Below are 21,596 nucleotides of genomic sequence, written 5' to 3'. Positions count from 1 at the left end.
GAAAAGGACTCTTGTGAGGGTAACATTTCTGCTAAAGAATGTTTAGATGCCCTAAAAGCTATGGGTGATGGAAAAAGTCCTGGAATGGACGGTTTTACCGTGGAATTTTATAAATTTTTTTGGAATGACCTCAGCCATTATTTAGTGCGTTCAATTAATTTCTCATATAGCATTGGCGAAATGTCGGTCACTCAGAGAAGCGCGCTTATAACTACCTTACCTAAACCAAATAAGACAAAGTTCTATCTGAAAAATTGGAGGCCGATATCTTTACTTGGAGTTGATTATAAAATAGCTTCAGCTGTTGTCGCAAATCGTATTAAGAAGGTTCTCCCATCCATCATTTCACACACCCAAAAAGGCTTTTTAAAAAACAGGTCTATGGCCGAAAACACAAGGCTAATTTATGATATTATAGATAAACTAAATTCTAGCAACGAAGAGGGCTTACTGTTATTAATTGATTTTGAAAAAGCATTCGATTCGGTAGAATGGAACTTTCTTGACGGAGCCTTAAAGTTTTTTAATTTCGGAGAGTCTATAAGGCGGTGGGTTAAAACCTTTTACAAAAATATTAATAGCTCCATTTTATACAATGGTCATTGCTCCAATTCTTTTTCGGTCTCAAGAGGTGTTAGACAGGGAGACCCCCTGTCACCATACCTTTTTATTATTTGTGCTGAACTTCTCGCAGATGCAATAAAACAAAACGGTCAAATTAAGGGCATCACTGTTAATAATGAAGAATTTTTACTTGGACAGTATGCGGATGACACTTTTTTCCTTTTAGATGGAACTGAAACTTCACTCTCCCAATGCCTAGACACCTTGGAGCTCTTTGGAGAGTGCTCAGGTCTGAAGGTGAATGTGGAAAAAACTAAGGCGGTATGGCTGGGTAGTAAGAGATTCTCGAAGGTCATATTACTTCCGGAGAAAAATTTAGCATGGGTATTTAATGAACCTTTTGACATCCTAGGGATAACGTTTTTTGTTGAAACCCAGCAAATAGTGAAGTACAATTACAAAATAAAGCTACAGGAGGTCAGAAAACTTTTAGACTCGTGGTCCTGGAGACTTTTGAGTATCATACGCAAAATACAGGTAATTAAGTCTCTCGCAGTATCTAAATTTGTTCATCTCTTAACAACACTTCCTACTCCAAATGCCTTTTTTCTTAAAGAATTAGAAACACTCTTCTTCTCCTTTATCTGGGATGGAAAGAGTGATAAAATAGCAAGGAAAACAATCATTAATGATGTAGATGATGGGGGATTGAAGATGACCGATATTCGATCATTTGCCAAGGCTCTGAAGATCTCCTGGGTTAAGAAAGTGTGGGACGTAAATTATCAGGCAGACTGGAAAAGGCTCCTGCTTTCCGATCACCTTTACTGGAATGATGTCTGGTTACTAAACAAAAGATCATTATCACGCCTGGCTTGCTCTTTTGGGACAAATACTTTCTGGAGGAATGTAGTTGAATCATGGGCAGATTATGTTCAGGAAACTGTAGAAGCCGGTGACCTTCTGTCACAGCCACTATGGAATAATGTCTTTATTAAGATAGAAAATAAACCTGTGTTTTATAAGTCGTGGTACAAAAAAGATTTACGTTACGTCAATGATCTTGTAGACGAATCCGGCATTTTTATGTCACCAACCAAATTGATTAATAAGTTTAGCCTAACTTGTACCTTTTTACAAGCTTATGGTATTATGTGCGCAATTCCAAGTTCATGGAAGTCAAAGATTAGAGAGTTTGGTAAACGGTTACCTGTGGTCAAATCCCAAAATATAGATAGGTTATTTAAGACAAAAAAGGTGACCAGCTTTACTTATGACGCTTTGCGAAAATCGGTTGCCATACAGCCAACTAAGGTGCAGCGTAAATGGAATAAATATCTACCATCTCCTGTAGAGGATTGGTCTACCTATTACAGTATCCCTTTCTTATGCACGAGTGCTAGTAAGCTGAGAAGCTTTCAATATAGGATATTCCATAGAATTATTGCCACAAATGTATTGTTAATGAAAATGGGTATTAAGGATCACGATAATTGCTTTTTTTGTGACAGTAAACCTGAAACCATAGAGCACCTTTTTTGGTACTGTGACCGGATATCCCACCTCTGGATCGCCCTCGCAAATTGGATCTGGTCGGTAACAGACATTGAAATAGAATTTTCTCTTGAATCTGTTCTCTTGGGCTATACAAACTGTATGCCTTATAAGAATGCGATTAATTGTATTATTTTAGTAGTCAAGTTTTTCATATACAAATGCAAAATGGAGGGACGTGAACCCGATTTCGCTGGCGTACAGAGCTACGTTAAGTTTCATTACAATATTGAAAAATTTGCACGTGACTTTTCTCATCACGATAAAATTTTAAGTAAGTGGAAACCGATGAAAAAATTATTTTGTCAATAAATGATGTAATGTGCTGTAATGTAAGTAGAATAAGCATTGTACCGTATTTTAAGTTGAGTAAGTATTGTAATGTAAGTAATGTAAGTTGTATCTTGAAAGTAGAGTTATTGTAATGTTAGTGGTGTAAGAGATCTGTATTGTAAGTAATGTAAGCAGTTTTTGTGTTTTGCAAATTAAAAAAAAAAAATAAAATAAAAAAAAAAAAGGTTGGCATTGGAAGAGGAAGCTTGGTGAATGAGTGCGCATCGTCCTTAGAATATTTCATTTTCACTGCCTCCTTGGGCTCTCTCAGCCCTTTTATAGAACCACTGAAATAATAGTGATTACCCAAGCTAGATTCCGATGGAGTGTAGCTTGTCCGCAGGCGTATTGCCAGCTATTTCGCCCTTATTAGGGCTCATGAGCATGGCATCGCCAAGTCAACGTACGGCAGAGGCGTGCTCTGAAAGCGGCTTAACACTGAACCATTATGGAAGACGTGATTGGGCATGACATGAACTATTGCATGGGCCTGTGACAAGACCTTGGAAGTGCAAGTCATGGGGACTGAGGCAAAACTATCCTCTCGGAGGTGGAGGGATAAGTAATTTGCCTCACTAAAGTTTCAACAGTGTTTCTGAATCAATGTTTGGACCTCCCTATCGAAAATTCCTGGATCCTCCCCTGATTATGGGTCATGATACTGCCAGGAGTTGAAACTCCCGCCGGCATATAGCTATAGGGCAGGGTCCCAAAGGAGGGGGGGGGGGGGGGTCCCTGGAGACCTGGAGCCCTGAAATTTCTGCTGTGGAGCGCGGAGCCCTATCATTTTACTGACTGGAGCCCTGATCCTTTTTGGGGTGTGGAGCCCGGAGCCCAAAGACATTTTGCGCGGAGCCCGGAGCCCAGCATTTTCAAGTTTGATCATTCAAGTTCCCAGATTGCATTGATTCTTGATTACTGCCTCTTTTTTTGTGCGTGTTAACGGGCATAAAGAAACAGATACTGAAGAGAGGACAGTACATAATACAAGTATACGCGGTTATCTCAGTTTACAATGATATGCAACAACTTATTTATGAATTTAATGAAAACTTTGTTATAATTGTAGTGAGCGCGATAAAAACAACTTTATAGTAACCGGACGTTCCTTATTGGCAGTTTGCTCGCAGGTATCAGTTACAACAAATTAAAAAAAAAAAACTTGACAGATGATTTTGAAGATACAAATAATAATTGATAAAGATTAATAGATTTCAATGCTTACCCAGTCCTTAATAGATTATATTGTTTACTGTTCATCTGATTCATGACCCTTTCCATCCTGACTTTCGGGTCTTCACCCAGCACGGTGCATAGACGAAATGACGGTTAAATGGTTTAACCTAACACCAAATCCGCCTCGAATCCCAGTGTTTTATACCCTCTCAAAAATTCACAAACCGACATTAGTCGGAAGACCTATCATATCTGGGTGTGATGGCCCCACAGAACGTCTATCATCATTCGTAGACAAACTACTTCAGCCAATAGCATAAATACAGGACTCGTAAGATACGACACATTTCATAAGGTTTATTGAAAGCACTAGGGTGCCTAGAAACGCTTTTCTAGTCTCAATGGATGTCTCTAGCCTTTACACGAATATCCCACAGGAGGAAGGAATCACTATAGTATGCAACGCATACGAGAACTTTCATGCCAATAACCCTCCTATAGCTACCCTTCGTGACACAATTTCGACCATCTCTGCCACGTTTGAAAAATATTCTAATGGATAAATAGCATTTAATACAAAACCAGCCGCTACTAAGAGAGATATACAAGGAATCTCCCTTGATGTGTTATAGAAAAGGGAAGTCGCTTAAAGACATGCCTGTTAAAGCAAAACTAGAAAGGCTTTTATCAACACAATGGGCACACAGCGGAGTTGTCAACCCCATTTAAACAGGTTTAATATTTAATACACTTTTAAATAATAGGAGATAATATAACTGGCTGCTTGGGTTTAAAAAATTGATCGGAATAGCTGACTTTTTTATTTGCGTATTTGATTTAGCGCGAAAAATAGTATTTTTACATATCAAGATTGTAGACCAGAGTGGAGCCCGGAGCCCTAAAGCGTATGATGTGGAGCCCTAGAGCCCTGAAATTTTCGCCTTGGAGCCTTGCATTTTTAAGGCCGGAGCCCTAGAGCCCTAAACCCCTTTGGGACCCTGATAGGGGTCATATAGCCTCCCACCACTTCAAGCCGGTGGTAATTCCATCGAGGTGAAAAGTGCCTCCGAAAAATTACTTCGGATCATGTCCTGATTCCTCCCCCTCGTCAGAATCCCTCCTTGCTTTGACAATAATTTGTATATTAAGGTTTTCAATTCAGCTCGATCGAGCGTAAGGATCTAAAGAAAATTGAAGAAAAATTTGTCTAATTTCTCCAAATCCATCAATCAACACGCCTAAAATGTGTCGGAAGGTCAGTCTAGTGCAGATGAAATACTGGAGGGAAAACTCATCAAACTACACTTCAGCTGCTGTTGACCAGTCTTGCATCCGTTGGAATACATATGTACAGGAAGATGCACCTACATATCACTCCAATAAACTTATTCAAGTGATCCTTTCATGCCTGAGTCACAGTTTGGGCAATGGAATATTTCCTAAAGATAATAACATTGTGTGATTTTCAATAATTGCAATCAAAGTACCATTTACTTTTCCGTCAAGATTTCGTGCAACTGTGTGGAGCACCGTGCGGGACCGGAAGCCAAATTTCATATGCACGTCAGAGCTGAGAATGGCGTGCGTTTCTCAAAACTGCCGAAAATCTCCGAAAATATTTTGCGCCGAAAAACCATTCTACGTGAGTAATTTTCATTACAATACTAGAAATATTCGACGAGTCGGAGTTTGGCATCCGATCAGATGGTTCTAAGTTCATAGAGACTTTGTTTGGATTTGGGGAACGCCATCTCAATATTAGAGACATTTGTACAGAATTTGGGCGACCTTTGACAGGTCACAGCGTAGTTACTAAGCAGTGAAACATGCCTTCTCTCTGGCGATGGGGTTAAACTAGGGCCCGGAAGGCCCGGAGGGCCCTAAATGAACTTCGGAAGGGCAACCTCGTTACCAGTTTGGATCGTTTTTGATTACGTTCACTTCCAATATGGCGGCCGTGGAGGGTTTCGAAATTAACTTCAATTTTCTATCATTATTATGTAAGTAGTCACTTACTCACTTTTTTATTCTTTTTACGATAAAATTAGCTTAATTTTCTTGACGTCTGACGAATTTGAACTCGTATTCCGATGCAAACCACCCAGATTTCCAAGCGGGAACTTCATCATACCTGTTACGAGAAGCTAGGCTTGTATCTACATTCTAAGTAGTTTTCATGCCGTCCTTTATTTGAAACTTGGTTCTATATTATCAGTCGGGATACAATTGGGGACATGTAGCAGGGATATGAAAGGGAGACATATTGTAGCGGCCGTTCTTCTTGTGTGACGTCCCAAAATTGCAGAGCATGGCAAGTGCACACACAAGTTATCAGAAAATTCCTCTGCACGTGCAAGCAAGATCTCGTTGAGTTCTGCCTAAAATTGCAGATTGGAGCGAGTCATGAAGCAGGAACAAAGTGACCCCAATTTTTAATGTTGCATTGTTGGGAGAGTCCCCAATTGGTTTTTCAGGATCCGGGATTTGGCATTTTTAAAGGTCAGGATTCGGGATTTTAGCAGAAAAGAGCAACAATATTAGGGATTGGAATGAGGGAGGGGACGCAGGATTTGACGATTTTATGAAGCGGGATGCGGGAAATGTTACTCTAAAGAAATGAGATCTGGGAAGTCCAGTGTCGAAAATGTACAAATATGAAAAAGCTAGTTGTCACTGTCCTGGACGAGAAAAGAAATTTACGGGTCCTATGTCTTTACAGATAAAATTTCTTGAGTGCTCCCTGAGACCTTGCAGTTAACTTGGAGCTGATAAGCCTACTAATCAAATTCCACAGAGCTAGCATACAAAATGGCATAAAGGAACGAATTCAAACGGCTTCGAATGATAAGAAAACCTATATCCGGTAAATTTGAGTCGTTTCCTTCATGATCATTCAAAATCAAAAGGTCAACAGAGAGATCTCACTACATTTTGACCGAAAAGGAGAATCTCTCAGAAACCTACTCATACCTACTACTAATTTTGTCCAGGATGGCGGGATTGAAGAACCCCTTTTGGGGACCCTCTGTGTGTACTGCTCTTGCAAACTGTCTTTCCACTACAAAATAAAATGGATAAAAAGTGTATTGTTCGGTATTTCATAAGCAGCAGGTCACGGGTTACACAGCAGGTCCCAGGTCACAGAGTAGTAATCAAAAGGTATAGCTAATTAAGGGAAGTAAAGACTACCCAGTACCTGAAAGTATTTAACAACTGCTTCAGTACCTCTGTAATATTAATAATACTTCAAAGTATCTTTGAATCAAAAATAGACTGTGAGTAATCATACTCAGATCACTCATGCATGCACACAAAGTGACAGTAAAATTACGCAAATTAGAAAAGTGAATGAGCACTGCAGAAATCAGCTGGAGAAGAAAGATACTGCTTGCAGTCTAAATCGAAAACAGTGACCAACTGAAAGTAATGTTCCCAAAACTTTGCGGTTTTGTAGAAGTTGAGTAGGCAAAAAATGTTACAGATAAATAAAACTGAGGGATTCACACTATAAAATATGTCAAGATAGTGCAACGAAAATGCTTGAGCATGAGATTGGCAAAACATTTCTGTGACCTCAGGAAAAGAAACCTGCCACATAATTTGTGCCTTATATGCAGTTCAGACAAAAGGCCTGTCTCATCTTTATATTTAGTTTTTGTCAGTCAGTGTGATGTTATAAACTTTTACCATCTTAACTCATGTAAATTTAAACCCTAATTCTTTGCTGAAAGTACTACTGACAGTGAAATTTAAGCTCTCTTAACAAACACTCTCTTTTGTAAGCGGACAGTTCTACTTACAACCGTCTTCACAAAACCCTGTTTGAACTCCCATACAAACTCTGAATTAACATATTGCCGTAAGTGGCCGGAGACACTTTCAGCCATCAGGGGTTATGATTTATACAGTATTCCTTTGTTTTCAAGCTCCCATAAGCGGACACCTGAAAGGAAATCCCGTTAGCCTCTGAATCCTATTTTAGTCAATCAACCTCACATCGCTGTTCATCACAATGATTTCACAGTGCATTTTTAAATTACAGTAATCGCAGCATTGCACAAAAATCATTTAATATGTTGAACTTGGTATTTTTTTGCATTCCCAAATTATGTTTATCGTTAGCTGGGCAAACTCTGTGAGTAGCCATCTATCCCCCACTCCACTGTGGCTCAGGTTACGAGAACCATTCTCAAAAGCGGCCAGCTTCAGTTACAGACACCTTTTTAGCATCCCGAGGGTGTGCGCTTGAGAGCTTCCACTGTATTTAACTAGGCAACAGTTTTGTACGGTTATGGACGGTTTGCTTAACATAACTATTCTTGATTTTCATGTGACGTCACCAAATTCTAGAATTCAAAACTGGGGGGCCTACAAAATTTTTACCTTCATTTAAGGAAAGATTACCTAAAAATATGTCTGTTCACGATTTCTTAGCTCGATGTCGTGCTTCCTTTTGCAAATAGAACAGTTTCAATTTCCGAGTTTCCATCGTGCGTGACATCAGGAGGACGACCGTGACAGAGCTATTCCGTATCTTAAAAATGACTCTTCGTGTGATTTTCAGCATTCTAAACAATTTAAGTTTGAGGAGAAATATTAATCTAAACATTCGAAAATTCACAAGGGCAAACAAACATCTTTTCTGGCAGAAGTGAACTCCAGATGTTTTTTCCTATTTCCGGCCGCCATCTTTGTGCCCCTCAGAGGGACACAAACATGGCGTCTCCATACTAAGCTCTATAAATTTATGTGGAACATTTTGTCAAATAACTCGAGTACGGAATGCCGCACAGTCCTGACACTTGGACAGATGCCTTATTTATTTATCCTCTATACCATGTCAATTTCTTGACTTCATTCATGGAATGGTTTCGATTTTTTTTTTCAATGGCGTGACAGTGAAAACCGAGAATACACTTAGCAGTTAAATTCATTTTCTACATTTTAAAATTGATTTATTAATACTTTCACTTTACTCCTCCCACAAACATTGTACATAGAGGTTGTTTTTTCATGCAAGCACAAATTATGAGAAATAATAATTATTGCATTTTGATACTTGCAGTGTAATGAACTATTGAAACGACTATGCGAAAGAATGAGCAGATAATCCTTCCACACAGCTTACAGTGGAAGTGGTTAGCGGTCCTTTCACTACTAAGTCATTTCGCTACATTGCAGTTCAGTCGATTCGCTACATTTTAAAATTGACATATTCTCTAATATTTAAACTCAATTTGCTTCTCATGCAAACACTGTGAAACGTAGAAACAGCTAAGATAATATTTCACCTGAACTCACTTTAAGAACGAGAAATAAGCACATTTTCATACTTAACGGTGTAGCGAAACGACCGGATACTGTGGGAGTGGGTTTAAACATGGCAGTGGTACATGCATAATAATATTAGTCTATGTCTTTCCATTAATCACTTTGTTTCTTTTTCTCAGGCTAAAAAGAAATTGACTGCTGGAAAGAAAGTTTGTTTCAATCTGTTATCCATGATGGTTTCAATCTTCTGGACTTTGTCAGTTATCACCCTTGGTACTCTCTCAGCATTTCTCATTGTCTTTCTGGTGTGTGTACTTCTTTTGTGGCATCAACATCGGCGATATGACCACCTTCCTGGACCAAAAAGGACAAGTTTCTTCTGCGGCAACATTTCAGATCTAACTGAAGCTGAGGGGCGTCTTTGGTGCGATGTTTGTCTTAACTATGCTCTCGTTTATGGACCTGTTTTTGTGTGGTGGCATTTTTATTCTCCAGTTGTTGTAATATCAAGTCCTGAATTGATAAAACACGGATTAATATCTCTAAATCTTCCAAAGGGGCCTGCATCCTACAACAGAGTAGCTTATTTGTTTGGAAGGTACAGGTTCCTTGGATCTGGTCTGTTATCGCAGGTGAATCATGAGAGGTGGAAAGAGCAAAGGCTTTGGGTAAATCCAGCATTTCATCGAGGATATTTAAAGGATCTTGTACCACAGTTCAATGCCGCTGCAGATGCTTTAGTTGCCAGGTTGACAAAACTTGCCGATGGAAAAACTGTCATTAACATGGCTGATGAATTTCAAAAAGCTACTCTTGGTGCCATTGCAAAGGTAGTTAGAAAATTGCACTATCCAAACCCACTGATAATTCATGAACAAGAGAAAATAAAAAGGAAATCACCCCCTTGAAAGAGGTTTGGAATGTGATCCTTAATCATCATAAAATTGGTTGAACTTAAATGCTTTGAATTTCTCCCAAAATTTTAATGTATGTTACAATAGACTATTATTAAAAACAGTTACCAAGTATGGAAATGGAGGACTGTAAGTTTCTGGCTTAGACATGCACAGAATGCCTGACCAATAGAGCAAGAGGTGTACATGTTTTTGCATGCTTTAACTGCAAAGATTGTTTGTTGGTAGATGTCCTTATTTTTGCCCAAAGAGGTTTGGGTTTGTTGAAACTCCTCTGCCTTATATTTTTTAGGGCCTAGTTGTTGGAAAGCCAATTAGCACTAATTAATACACAATTAAGTGTTAACCTAGGTTTTCATCTCGCTCATTAAAAGTTGATTTCAAGCAAAGCTAATAATATATTTCAAGCTAATGGTAAAGAAACATTTAAGTCAAAACTGTACTATTGTATAAGTTAATAATGTGTAATGACACTCGAGTCAGATTTCACATTAAACCAGGATTTATAGCTTAATCCATTTTAAGGGTAGGAAACTCCTCCTTGAATCCATTGAATGTGTTGTTTACATTTCTCTGTAGCTCACGTCCAAATGGTAGAGCAATGGTTCTGAGAAATCTACAGTCAATTCATTATGATAATTATCATTTGACATGCCTGAGAATGGTTCTGTACTTCAGCTGTGATGATGATGATGATGATGATGATGATGATGATGATGATGATGCTGTTTACTTCTTGTCTCGTAGGTTGCATTCAGTATTGATTTGAAGTGCTTGGATGATTGCAACAGTGGGATTCCTGATTGCCTCTTTAAATGTTTAGAGGGTTTTGAGGAGAGCTACAGAGATCCTTTTCTATGCCTTCCATTTTACAGATATTCGTACCAGAAAACCATTCATCAATCACTATCCTTTTTACGAACGTTTGCTAAAGACTGCATACAGCAACGAATGGAGGCCATACAGAAAGATCAGCCACTCCCCAATGACATTCTGGGGATGATTCTACAAGGTTCTCCATCCAGCATTTCCATTGAGGATCTTGTTGATGAATTTATTACTTTCTTCATTGCAGGTAACATATATATATGTACAGAACACTCGCAGCTTTTCTAAGCCTCCTTAACCATACATTCTGCTTTCATATTCGACGCATTGTAACACTGCCCATTCCAGATATGTGAGTGATATCCCACACCGGTACATGTATTACAGCTGTATGTCAGAGAAAAAATGGCAAAAGTTAGAGGTCGTGATCTCCATGCAGCTTTTCTGCAATAAAACTGTCCTTGTTATCAATGTGTTGAATAATAAAAAAATTATCCTGCTCAATCTCGCGGAATAGTTCCCTGATTTTAGCCAACTTAAGCTACGGCCTCGTCCGCTAAGAATCAGGCAATATTAATAATTCCATGTAATAATTGTTAATAAATGTATGTTTTAAATACTGGTTGGATTTATATAAGTTCTAATAATATGATTGTTACTGCTACATGAAGATTATTTAAATAAAACAATTAGGTGTTGCTTTTGCTTTGACATCTGCAGACAGTTGTAAGGATTTAATTCATCGGAACATGTTTTGTTAGGCAAATTCTTTTTTTTTTTTTTTTTAAATATTAAGTTAAAGGGGAAGCATCATGCAAATAAGCTGTCATTTCAAAAATTTCAAATTAAACCCAAAAAATTTGTTTGTCTGTCAACAAAATAACAAAATAATTGTCAAGTTTGCTATAAATATTACCCCAGTGCAATAAAACTGTTAATTAGTGCCTCTGGCCAGAGACAGTGTAGGTTGGTATGGATTGAACCTTGAAAAATGTTGCGCTAATGTTTTTCAAGTTCTCGCATTTTTGTTTCCAGAATGCGCTAGAACAGATCATGAGTTGTTTCTTTCAAGAATTGAGTTGATTTCTTTCCACTTGTCATTCTAGAATTATTTGGCAGCCAATTGAAGGTCTTATTTCAACATTTTTGACAAAAGATCTATCAAAAACCCCATGATACATCCCCTTTAAAATTACTGCTCATATTTGGGAAGCAAAATCGCTTGGACCATGCCTGCAGCATTTGCAATATAGCATCCCATTCTAGAAAGTGCCTCAAATTTGGATAATCATTCAACTTAAAATTACAACCTTGCTGTGTGACAGTTATCCCTTTGATAATTTTTGATAATGAGTAAATTGGCTTTGTAATGGAAAAAATAATTATTAAAGACAGTCCCTAAACAAAAAACATCATACAAATGATTAAATTCTGCGCACAAAACATGGCAGTTGGAATTTTTATTTTTGTTATTAGTTATTTTTGACCCAAAATGAAATTGTTATAGATTTCCCTTCCTCTGTGCCGTGTTGTAAGTCCCTACTCCCCCCCCCCTTCCCCCCTACCCCCTGCATAAATTTATACAGGATTATTTTTGGCTCAATTAGTACCCTTGTATTTATGTCTGTATAATTTTATTAATTAATTATTATGATTAATATGATTTTACAGGTCAAGATACAACAGCCAATCAACTTAGCTTTGCATTGTTAGAAACACTTCTTAATGAAGAAATTGAAAACAGGTCAGTGATTGGTTGAGGTTGAGTCTGAAGTTTGCATATAGTTAGTTTTCAGTTACATGACGTCAGTCTATATGACTAAAAATACATTGGTGATCCATAGAAAAATTTGTCGATTATTATAATTATTATTAAATAAATGTTATTATTATTAAATTATCAGTCACTACTTGGGCAGAAAGTGAATTGCAGAGCATCTGGTCGCCACCTGTGGCCTAGGATCCTCTGCACGTTCTTTTCTTTCCTTTGCTGACTGTCATGCATTAATACATGTATCATGTGTCTAGCATTTTCCTCAGAATTTTGGAGATCCCCAGAAAATGTACACACTGTCAGAGCTCCATGTTGTAGGGCATACGCGGCAGATTTAACCATTTACCAAGTCCACCTGAGACTGTACCCGATGCACCAATGACTACTGGAATGACCAAGACTGTTTGGCAGTTCCAAATCTGTTTCATCTCGTGCTTTAAATCATAGTACACTATTATTATTATTATTATTATTATTATTATTATTATTATTATTATTATTATTATTATTTACAGTACTTAAAACTATCTGTATGCAAGCAACACAGGGCGCATAGCGTAACCTGTGAGCCAAGCGAAACTTAAATAGCACATGAATAAATCAATAAAATATATATACATATTATTATTATTAGTAGTAGTATTATATTATTATTATTATTATTATTATTATTATTATTATTATTATTATTATTATTATTATTATTATTATTAAATCATGATGTTGTCCAGATCAGAGAAAGGATTGTCATATTTTACTATTGTGCAAGAAACACCCAGGCTCCCTAATGTTGGCAAAACAATAGATAGTTTTTCTATTAACTTGTATGTGATGCATGAGGCCTCTGTTTGTGATCTTGCTTCAGATCGAGTACAGTAGTTTCCATCCACATGTTGGATGATGGCGTGATTAAGGTATTCCTTTTTATTTCCCAGGATATTCAGGGAAGTTGATGATGTACTAGGATACAAAGAAACCATTGAATATGACGACACTGCGAAACTAGAGTATGTTGTGCAAACTCTGAAGGAAAGTCTCCGCAAACATCCACCAGCCAGTGGAACAACTCGCATCACAACAAAGCCAGAGAAATTTGGACTGTTTGATATTCCCAAAGGAACTACACTTAATTTCTCCATCTATGCCACTCATCACCTCCCGGAATACTGGAATAATCCTGCAAGTTTCAATCCTGACAGATTTGCGATTGGTAACGACAAAAACAAGATCTCAAACTTTGTCTACTTTCCATTCTCCTCTGGACCGAGAATCTGCATTGGCAAGGTCTTCTCAAGCATCAATGCCACCATTCTAATGTCACGGCTTTTTCAGAAGTTTAAATTCAGGTTGGTTGCTGGACAGACGTTGCAAAGAGAGGAGAGACTGACAGTGCATCCAAAAGATGGAGTCCTTTGTACCATCAAAGAAAGAGTGCATTAACCTCTAGGAGGTTATTTAGAACCCTCTAACATCTTGTTTGGGTTCAGCCAGCAAGGGGTGGGGGAGGGGGGTGCCTACACTGGCTTTTAACATTCATTTAATTCCATTTAATTTAATAATTAAATATATGAATTAAGGACAGTGCCTACTAATATTGAAGTATTTTTGCGCAGTTTATGACTATGCAGGAAAAGCATATTTTAGCAAGGGCTATTGCAATCTAAAAAGAAAATTGGGGGAGACTACGCATTTTTCAGAGATAATTAAGCAAGAACAGTCCAAAAAAGCAGTAAACTACAAAGCAATCTAGGGCGTTTTATTTCCATATTGAAGCTTTATTATCTCTGAAAAATGCATGGTTACCCCCAATTTTCGTTTTGGATCCCAAGAGCACTTGCTAAGTTCTGCTTTCTCTGCATAGTTTTTAAACCACGAAAAAATATCCCTGTATTAGTAGGCACCACCCATAGGAAACTCGAGTATCTTGAGATGCGCAGAACGTATGCACAGTAACAAAAGAAGGCCAATAGTTTGGGTTTGCCATGTTGTTCAGTTCATGTGTCTTAATTAATTGATTAATTAAACTGTTAACTATTATTAGTTGTTTTTCAGTTGGGCTAGATTTGATAATTTGTTGTTTTTTTTTTTTTTTTTCAATAATTTAAAGCTTTCTTGGACTTCTGAGGAAAAAGTGCAATTGAAATGAACTATTATTAACCCTTATTAAATTATCATTTACTTGTCAAGGGAATACACAGTACTTTGTGTACTGCTTCTAATTTTAAAAGTGACTGTGTCCAAAAATAGAAGTTGTGTTCGGTCTAGAAATATTTAAATCTGGTCAAATAAGCAATAATAAATATTTATAAAACTTATCACCCCAAAATACCACCCCTCCCCCTCATGCCACAATGATCTTTAATTGTTTTGAATATTTATGTCCTCATTATTTGTTCTGAAATTTATGAGCCCTCATATTTATTTAGAGTGTATTTACAATTTCTCAATTTATTTAAAGTATACCCTGTACAGTCAACTCTCGCCTTGCGGACACCTCGCTATTAGGGAAACCCCGATAATACGGGCAGCAGCTAAATCCCCGGCAAAAATAAATTGCGGACTTTTGACTGAAATAAATTCCCGCTATTACGGACTCTCGCTATTAAGGACACTAACTCGCGGTCCAGAGGGTGTCTACAATAAAGGGAGTCAACTGTATATAGAATTCTGATCACATTTGGATATTTTTCATTTCAGATAAGGTTTCTACCCTAATACCATCCTAATGCTAAATGCAAAAGCTTGGAAAAGTTAACTTTAATATTATACTTGGGGGTTATCTTTCGGAATGTGCAGTTCCAGAAAATATCCATACTCCCCCGTGGAAGGTTTTTTGTTTTGCACCCCCCTCCCCCTTCCCCCAGGAAATTATTCCAATTTAGCTTCATTCAGTACTTTGCTTCTAAAATACCCCCTCCCCCTAGGAATTTCCGATGACTTTCCATGGGGTTCACGAGTAAGGTTTTTTTCCTGGAGCACAATACATGTAGTATGAGCATAATATTTTGAAATTTTGTTGACTTCAATGAAGTCTTTTGTCAATCCTAGTCCCAATAATTTTTAGACTATAAATTTGTTCCTGGGGGGATATCTTTAGTAATATTTATTTATAAATATTAGAAATTTTGTTAACTTAAATTTTGATTTTGTAAATCCCAGTCCCATAAGATAGAATTTGTAATTTTTGTTATTTACCCAGTGTAAACACATTGTAATAATTCATTTCTAATGAAATGGAACATGTTCTGACTCCACATAAGAGCCTAGCTTCACATATATATATATGGACCAAAATTTTTGAACGTTCACAGGAAGTAGTAATTTAAAACCTAGCACTAAAAATAGACTGATCTATGAAAATACAGTGACGTGTTATGTATGGGAGTTGTATAATGGCATGGGTTCTGCCACAGTGGAGTTTGTGTCACAGTACTGCTGTTTAATGAGCTTGTTCCATTTAAAAAAAATACATTATTTCTAGAGCTATGAAATCATTAGCTTTGCATGCTAACGTAACCCTTTCAGAGGCACAAATACACCAAAAATGTCTTTATTATGAAAGTAAATCTAGCCTGGCTTATTTTTAGTTGTATTTTTGTTTTTTTGTGTATGTTTTTTTTTAAGTTGGTATGTATTACATACAGGACAGGCTTAGCTGGGGAAAAAAGGTTTACAAATTATTTGAACTTGTGGGGAACCCTGTGGGACACCAAACCCCCTAGTAGCAGAGGTAAACCTTGGTGAACAATCATACAATATTTGTCATTTTTGTCCTGATCTTTTGCTTCACATTGCTGAATAAGAACTACCTTTCTCCATGTTAATATTAGAGAAGCTACAGGTCTGACCTCCCGTCATTCCTCCTAAGGATATTTCCTTACATGTACTAATTATCCAGTTTTGACGTTGGCAAAAGAAACTTCCTTATGTACTGAAGGTATTAAGTTGTGTATAAAAGGGTATTAACTTGTGAGGTCAAGGATATTGCAAATATGATAGTCATATTTATTTTGTGAGCCATGATCTCCTACCAAGCATTCAAAAACAAAAATAGTGAATATTTCAGCAGATCAACTGGTAATTTTAGAATATTTTGTCAATCTTTAATTTGGCACTGACCATGTAATAATGGCTGTTTATCCTTTCCTGTCTGAAACATGTGACTATGGTACAAATGCCAAATAGATTGTTTTTGTAAAAGCCAACTGGACATCTTTTTGTGGCAGAATGACAACCTTTCCTCCCTGTTTCACACTTGACACTTGTCAGTAATTCTACCCGTCTTGTACATGCATCACATTTTACTTTTTTCTGCAGACGAAATGAAATGCATTTTTGATAGTTTCGACTTTATGATTTCCTAGAAGCCATTAAAAACCATTTTGAGGTAATTTTCGCATCAGGTGTCGCACCTTTCTTTAATAAATCAGTTTCTTGTCCAACAAAAAACAAGGCATTTTGACGATTTAATTTTTTTTTTGACAGCCATGCAATGGCATGCAACCTTTGCACACACTTCACAACATGAAGGTCGCAAGATCTCGTATGACCCTCTCTTCATACATTTCCATTCTAAACATCTCTCCTTGGTTTTCCTATCGCAGTTTGGACATGGTTTGTGGTACACAGTAGTGCAGTTAGAAGTCTTGGGGAAAGAAAGCAATCAATCTTGTCTGAGAAACTACTTTCGCCGACATGTACAATTCTAAAAGAAAGGATATACGTACTAAACCCAAGAGGTTTACCATTGGGTTTACCTCTGAACGCAAACATGGGACGATCCAGTTTAGAACCAAGCCCAAAAAATTATAAATGTCCAAATTGAAGGAACTTTTTTTAAGCAGAATACAAAGGACCGTTGTGATAACGGAATATTATCTTCCACGTATCAAACAACTAATCTCAAGACATTCTACATATTTTGCATAAGTTATTATCGCCTTGCAGTCGGCAAGACTGTATTTATCCAAATCCTTGTCATGTCATTTTGCATTAAAAATCCCCCGAGGACCGAAAATTGACCATTTAGCAAGCCTGTAGTTTAAAACACCGAACTGTTTGTAAAACAGAACTGCCAAACGAAGAGTAAAAGCGTGTCGGAACTTTAACTTCTAGAGCAAACAAGGCGGATTTCAAGTGAGACCGAAATTAGATCGGTGGTAAGAATTGCGCGCACAGACCAATATACAATCTAAATTCTAATTCAAATCCATACAGTAATGTCTCGCTTTGCTAGCACACACATTCTTTTCGGCACAGGATAAGCTGGAAACGTGTTTCAGAACTATAAGGTATTAACTGAAATCCGACCGAAAAGGGAACGGCGACCACAAAGGATATGAAGTATTCGATTCACATCTTAGCTTGCGATTACCTCTTCGAACAAATACAGATAAACAAGGCAAGCTGACGATGTACAATATCCAATGAAATGGAACTAAAAGACGTGGAAAATTACTTCAAAGGTTTATTTATTACAAAAACGAGCTGTCCTGTACAGCACTTTTCACATGTTAGTGCGGTTTGCAAAAGAGAAGTGGTTTATATAATTACATTGTGAATATTCTACAGAATGCCTGATGGCAAATCCGCTAAATTAACACTTAAATACCGCCCCTTGGCCCAGTTTCTGTCTCCTGGCCAACATTAAACCTTCAAAATACCATTACCGACCTCAGATCTGTAGATTTACTTTGTAAAAGACTTTACTTGACAATATTTTGAAGCTACAAACCTGACTTGTATTTGGTGGAACATTTTGCATGGCGCCGAAACTTGCATTGTAATTGCGAATCGTCGCCTTGTTCTAATAAAAAAATCGTCTACTTCTTCTTCGTGGAATATGCTCTATAATACAATTCATGCTTTTCTTAAATGATATTTTGACACTAAAAAGAATATGGTTAAGAACATCATAAGTATTTTTAATATGTCATGTACAAAACAACCTACAAAAACTGTCTTGGAAACGAACATCCCAAAATGGTGATTGGCAAAATTAATCACTTGTCAAAACCTCAAATTATATGAAAATAAATGTGGCACTGATTTCGTTTGTACTTAAAACCTCAAAAAATACCAAAATATGAACACAAGCCATCGTGTTGCCATTTTTATGACCAGTAAGTAGGAGGTTACGAAACGCGAAGACTCTATACTGCTTTCATTTTCCGCAGCAATGCGAACTCCATCGATAGCTCTGTTCTAGCTAATTCGATCGCATAATATACGTGCCTCTGAATCTAACGGCGTATTACTGTAACCTCGGTAGAAAAAAGTTGCTGTTGTTCATTCAAAAAGAGTTCAGCCTGTAAAATAATTATAGAGTCAATGTTTCGTTTGCTCGCTTCAAACGAACGCTTCTTTCCCCGTGTCACCCTGTAGCTTATAGGTATCCTTGTACCCTGCATCGCTCAAAGCATAACTACCTTCATCTCGCTTCCGGAGTCGATACACAAGGAACGCAATGAGAATCACAGCACAAACAGCCCCTACGACAACAGCTGCAATGACTTCTGTGGTAAGAACTCTTAAAACCTTTTTCTCGGCCGGTTCGTCGTCGATGTTAGCTTCAGCGTTTGGTGATTTGTCAGACGAGTTATCCTCCACACCGGTCTTCGCACTAACACCGCCGCCAAGCATGTCACCATCTCCCGTTTCGTCTCCATCCACTCCGCCAACGTTGTTATCTGGATCCTCTGTGGGTTTTTCGGTATCCTCTGTAATCACGTTACTGGTCTCAGTCGTCGTCGATGAAGTTTGTTCGGGTGTCGGGCTCATAACAGATACATCGACAATGCTTGGATCTGTTGTGTTGTCTCCACTACCACTTCCACTCTCATCCGATTGCACCCCTGAATATTCCTCGTCGTCTCCTTCCCCATCAGAGCGATCTACGGGCTTACTATTACTTTCAGACCTTTTTGAGTCAGCAGGGTCGTAGTCGTCAATGTTTATCAATCCGTCCAAGTCCGCCGCCATTGCGCCATGAGATGCGAACAAAGTACTCGCCAGTGCGACACAAACCAAGAGAAGCAATTTAGGCCTCATTTTCGAACCAAATGTTCTTTGTCACTTTAGAAATCACTTCAACTCCTTTTTTCCAGTAATTCTAGAGAAGATAGTCGAGAAAATCACGTTAATATACCAACAATTTTTTCTTCCACTTCACTTGACAAGCGTGTATTCTTCTCGCGCAGCAATGAAAAGCAACCTTGTGCATTCTTCAAACCTTCCTGTCAATCAAATGACGTCACCTAAGCCTCCAGCGTTGACCACTAGACCAATCACATTTTTTCGGGGAGTATTTTGGGTCAAAGGGTTTTTCCGGCCTTACAATTCTTTTGTTAATACACCCATCGTCCAAAATAACACCAGGGAAACAATATGCAGTTGGCGGATTAAGACCTGTTGGAAGTTTACAAAGGCTTGACCACCCAACCGTGCTTTCAGATGATGAATGGACGTCGATATTCTTGCAACATTTCGTCACGTCGCAACGGGGCACTCCCTGGCATTTCGAAACCGCGTTTTCGATTCATGGGAAAATCCCGGACGACATTTGGAAAATTTCGAAAAAACATCCCATTTTTAAAAAATAGTCCCAAGTAATATTATAAAAATAGAAACTACCAACTGGAAGAAAATTCAACACAACCGAGTATAGAGCATGATTAAAACATGCGAAAGCGGTGGACAGTTTTTTTACGGTACCTGCTAGCACCCTGCCAGCCATTAACATAGGGTAGTTACTAATAAGATGAATCAATGTTTGTGAACGGAAACTGTATTTCCTCTCTTTAAATCCCCCCTCACACTCGCTGAGAACAAACAGTAAAAAAAAATACACCAATTCAAACGAAGAGAGTACTGGAGAAACACTGGCAAATATTTCTACAATGTATCATTTTAAGATATTAGCTTCGATGGTTTTTAATACCGCAAATATAGATAATTAGAATTTAAAATTAAAGTAGCTTCAGTCGCAGCGGCTCAAATCTGGCTGTTAATACAGCGGGAGTGTCATAGTTCTTTCTAGAAGAGGATGGTGATTCACCTCTAAAAGAGAAAAAAAGGAATACCAGAGAGTAATGTGTTGTAAACCAAACAAGCTTTCTGTATCTTCCTCTTTTTTAAAGATTAACAAAGGAATCTATAACATATGGATTTTGCTAACCACGCACTTAGCTGCGTGCATGCGGGTTACATGTGGCGTGCGTGGTCAGTTCGACAGATGATATTTTATTATTTTTTTCCTGCTCGCACTGACAGTCGATCGGACACACCTTCGTGTCACCCACACGGCTAGACTTACGTAACCAGTGTGTCTCTCCGGGAAGAGGGCAAGTACTTCCCTATTTTATAAATTGTATGTTTATCGACATGTGAAGCCCCAATGATACGGTTTTAGCTTGGTTTTTTGAACAATTTTCGCGGAAATAGCAGTGATGCAAACTGTGGGGTAGGGTCCAGTGTTGGCAAAACTTGACCTTTCCCCGGCCCGGCCCCGTTTTGTCATCGTGATAAGATTTCTCATTTGTGTTCACTGGGTACTCATAAAAGTACAGTAGTATATTGTTCAGTGACTGAGTCCTCCTAATTTTACAAACTTAAGCCAAAATGTGGCCCGGGGGGGGGGGGGGTGAATAGGGTTATGCCGCAAATCCGACGATCGGTTGATAATTCTGACCGGCCCGAATCCGTCGATCCACAAAACGAAGTTGCTCAGTTACCTTCAATACTGCGATTGAGTTTTAGCAAAATTAAAGTTTTTCAGGGACTTAGAAAAAGAATGTAATCAACAACCAATACAACGTCTCGGCCATGACAAAAACAACACAAAACAAAGAGATCCACGATCCGAACTTTATGATCGGCAAAGACCCGCAAAATCCGGAACTAAAAACTGGATAAATCCGCAATCCGCTGCATTTTCAGGATCATGCTAACCCCGTAAAATTTTACCTTAAATCCGAAATCGAATCGCGGCAAAAATATCTGTGAAATCTTCCGATCCGTAGACCTATTCACCACCCTCCCACCAGTTCATTGTGATTGGGGCTTAACTGTGAAGTTATGCCGAAAGCCCAAGTCACCATATGCGTATACTGCCGAGGAGTGGACGTTTATTCTGATAATTGGACACAAACAATGCAGCAAACGACAAACGCAGTCAAAAGAGA

The 21,596-nt window shown here is 38.1% G+C and overlaps 2 protein-coding genes across 2 annotated transcripts; one reads left to right on the top strand and one right to left on the bottom strand.

Annotated features, from left to right (window-relative positions):
- The first annotated feature begins 5,550 nt into the window (after window positions 1-5,550).
- Window positions 5,551-18,702, top strand: LOC146480158 (cholesterol 24-hydroxylase-like). Its single transcript, XM_085110030.1, has 5 exons — window positions 5,551-5,627; window positions 9,078-9,728; window positions 10,560-10,887; window positions 12,312-12,384; window positions 13,350-18,702. The coding sequence occupies exons 2-5, from the start codon at window positions 9,129-9,131 to the stop codon at window positions 13,852-13,854; spliced, it is 1,506 nt and encodes a 501-aa protein (XP_084966156.1). The 5' UTR covers window positions 5,551-5,627; window positions 9,078-9,128; the 3' UTR covers window positions 13,855-18,702.
- On the bottom strand, window positions 17,869-19,627 carry LOC146480157 (uncharacterized). The gene has a single exon (XM_085110049.1). The coding sequence runs from the start codon at window positions 19,462-19,464 to the stop codon at window positions 18,763-18,765; it is 702 nt and encodes a 233-aa protein (XP_084966175.1). The 5' UTR covers window positions 19,465-19,627; the 3' UTR covers window positions 17,869-18,762.
- Between the last annotated feature and the right edge of the window lie 1,969 nt (window positions 19,628-21,596).

The sequence above is a fragment of the Pavona decussata genome, unplaced genomic scaffold, assembly GCF_977016875.1.
Source record: "Pavona decussata unplaced genomic scaffold, jaPavDecu1.1 SCAFFOLD_55, whole genome shotgun sequence".
In the NCBI taxonomy this organism is placed as follows: Eukaryota; Metazoa; Cnidaria; class Anthozoa; order Scleractinia; family Agariciidae; genus Pavona; species Pavona decussata.
This window is presented reverse-complemented; position numbering and strand designations above follow the sequence as displayed.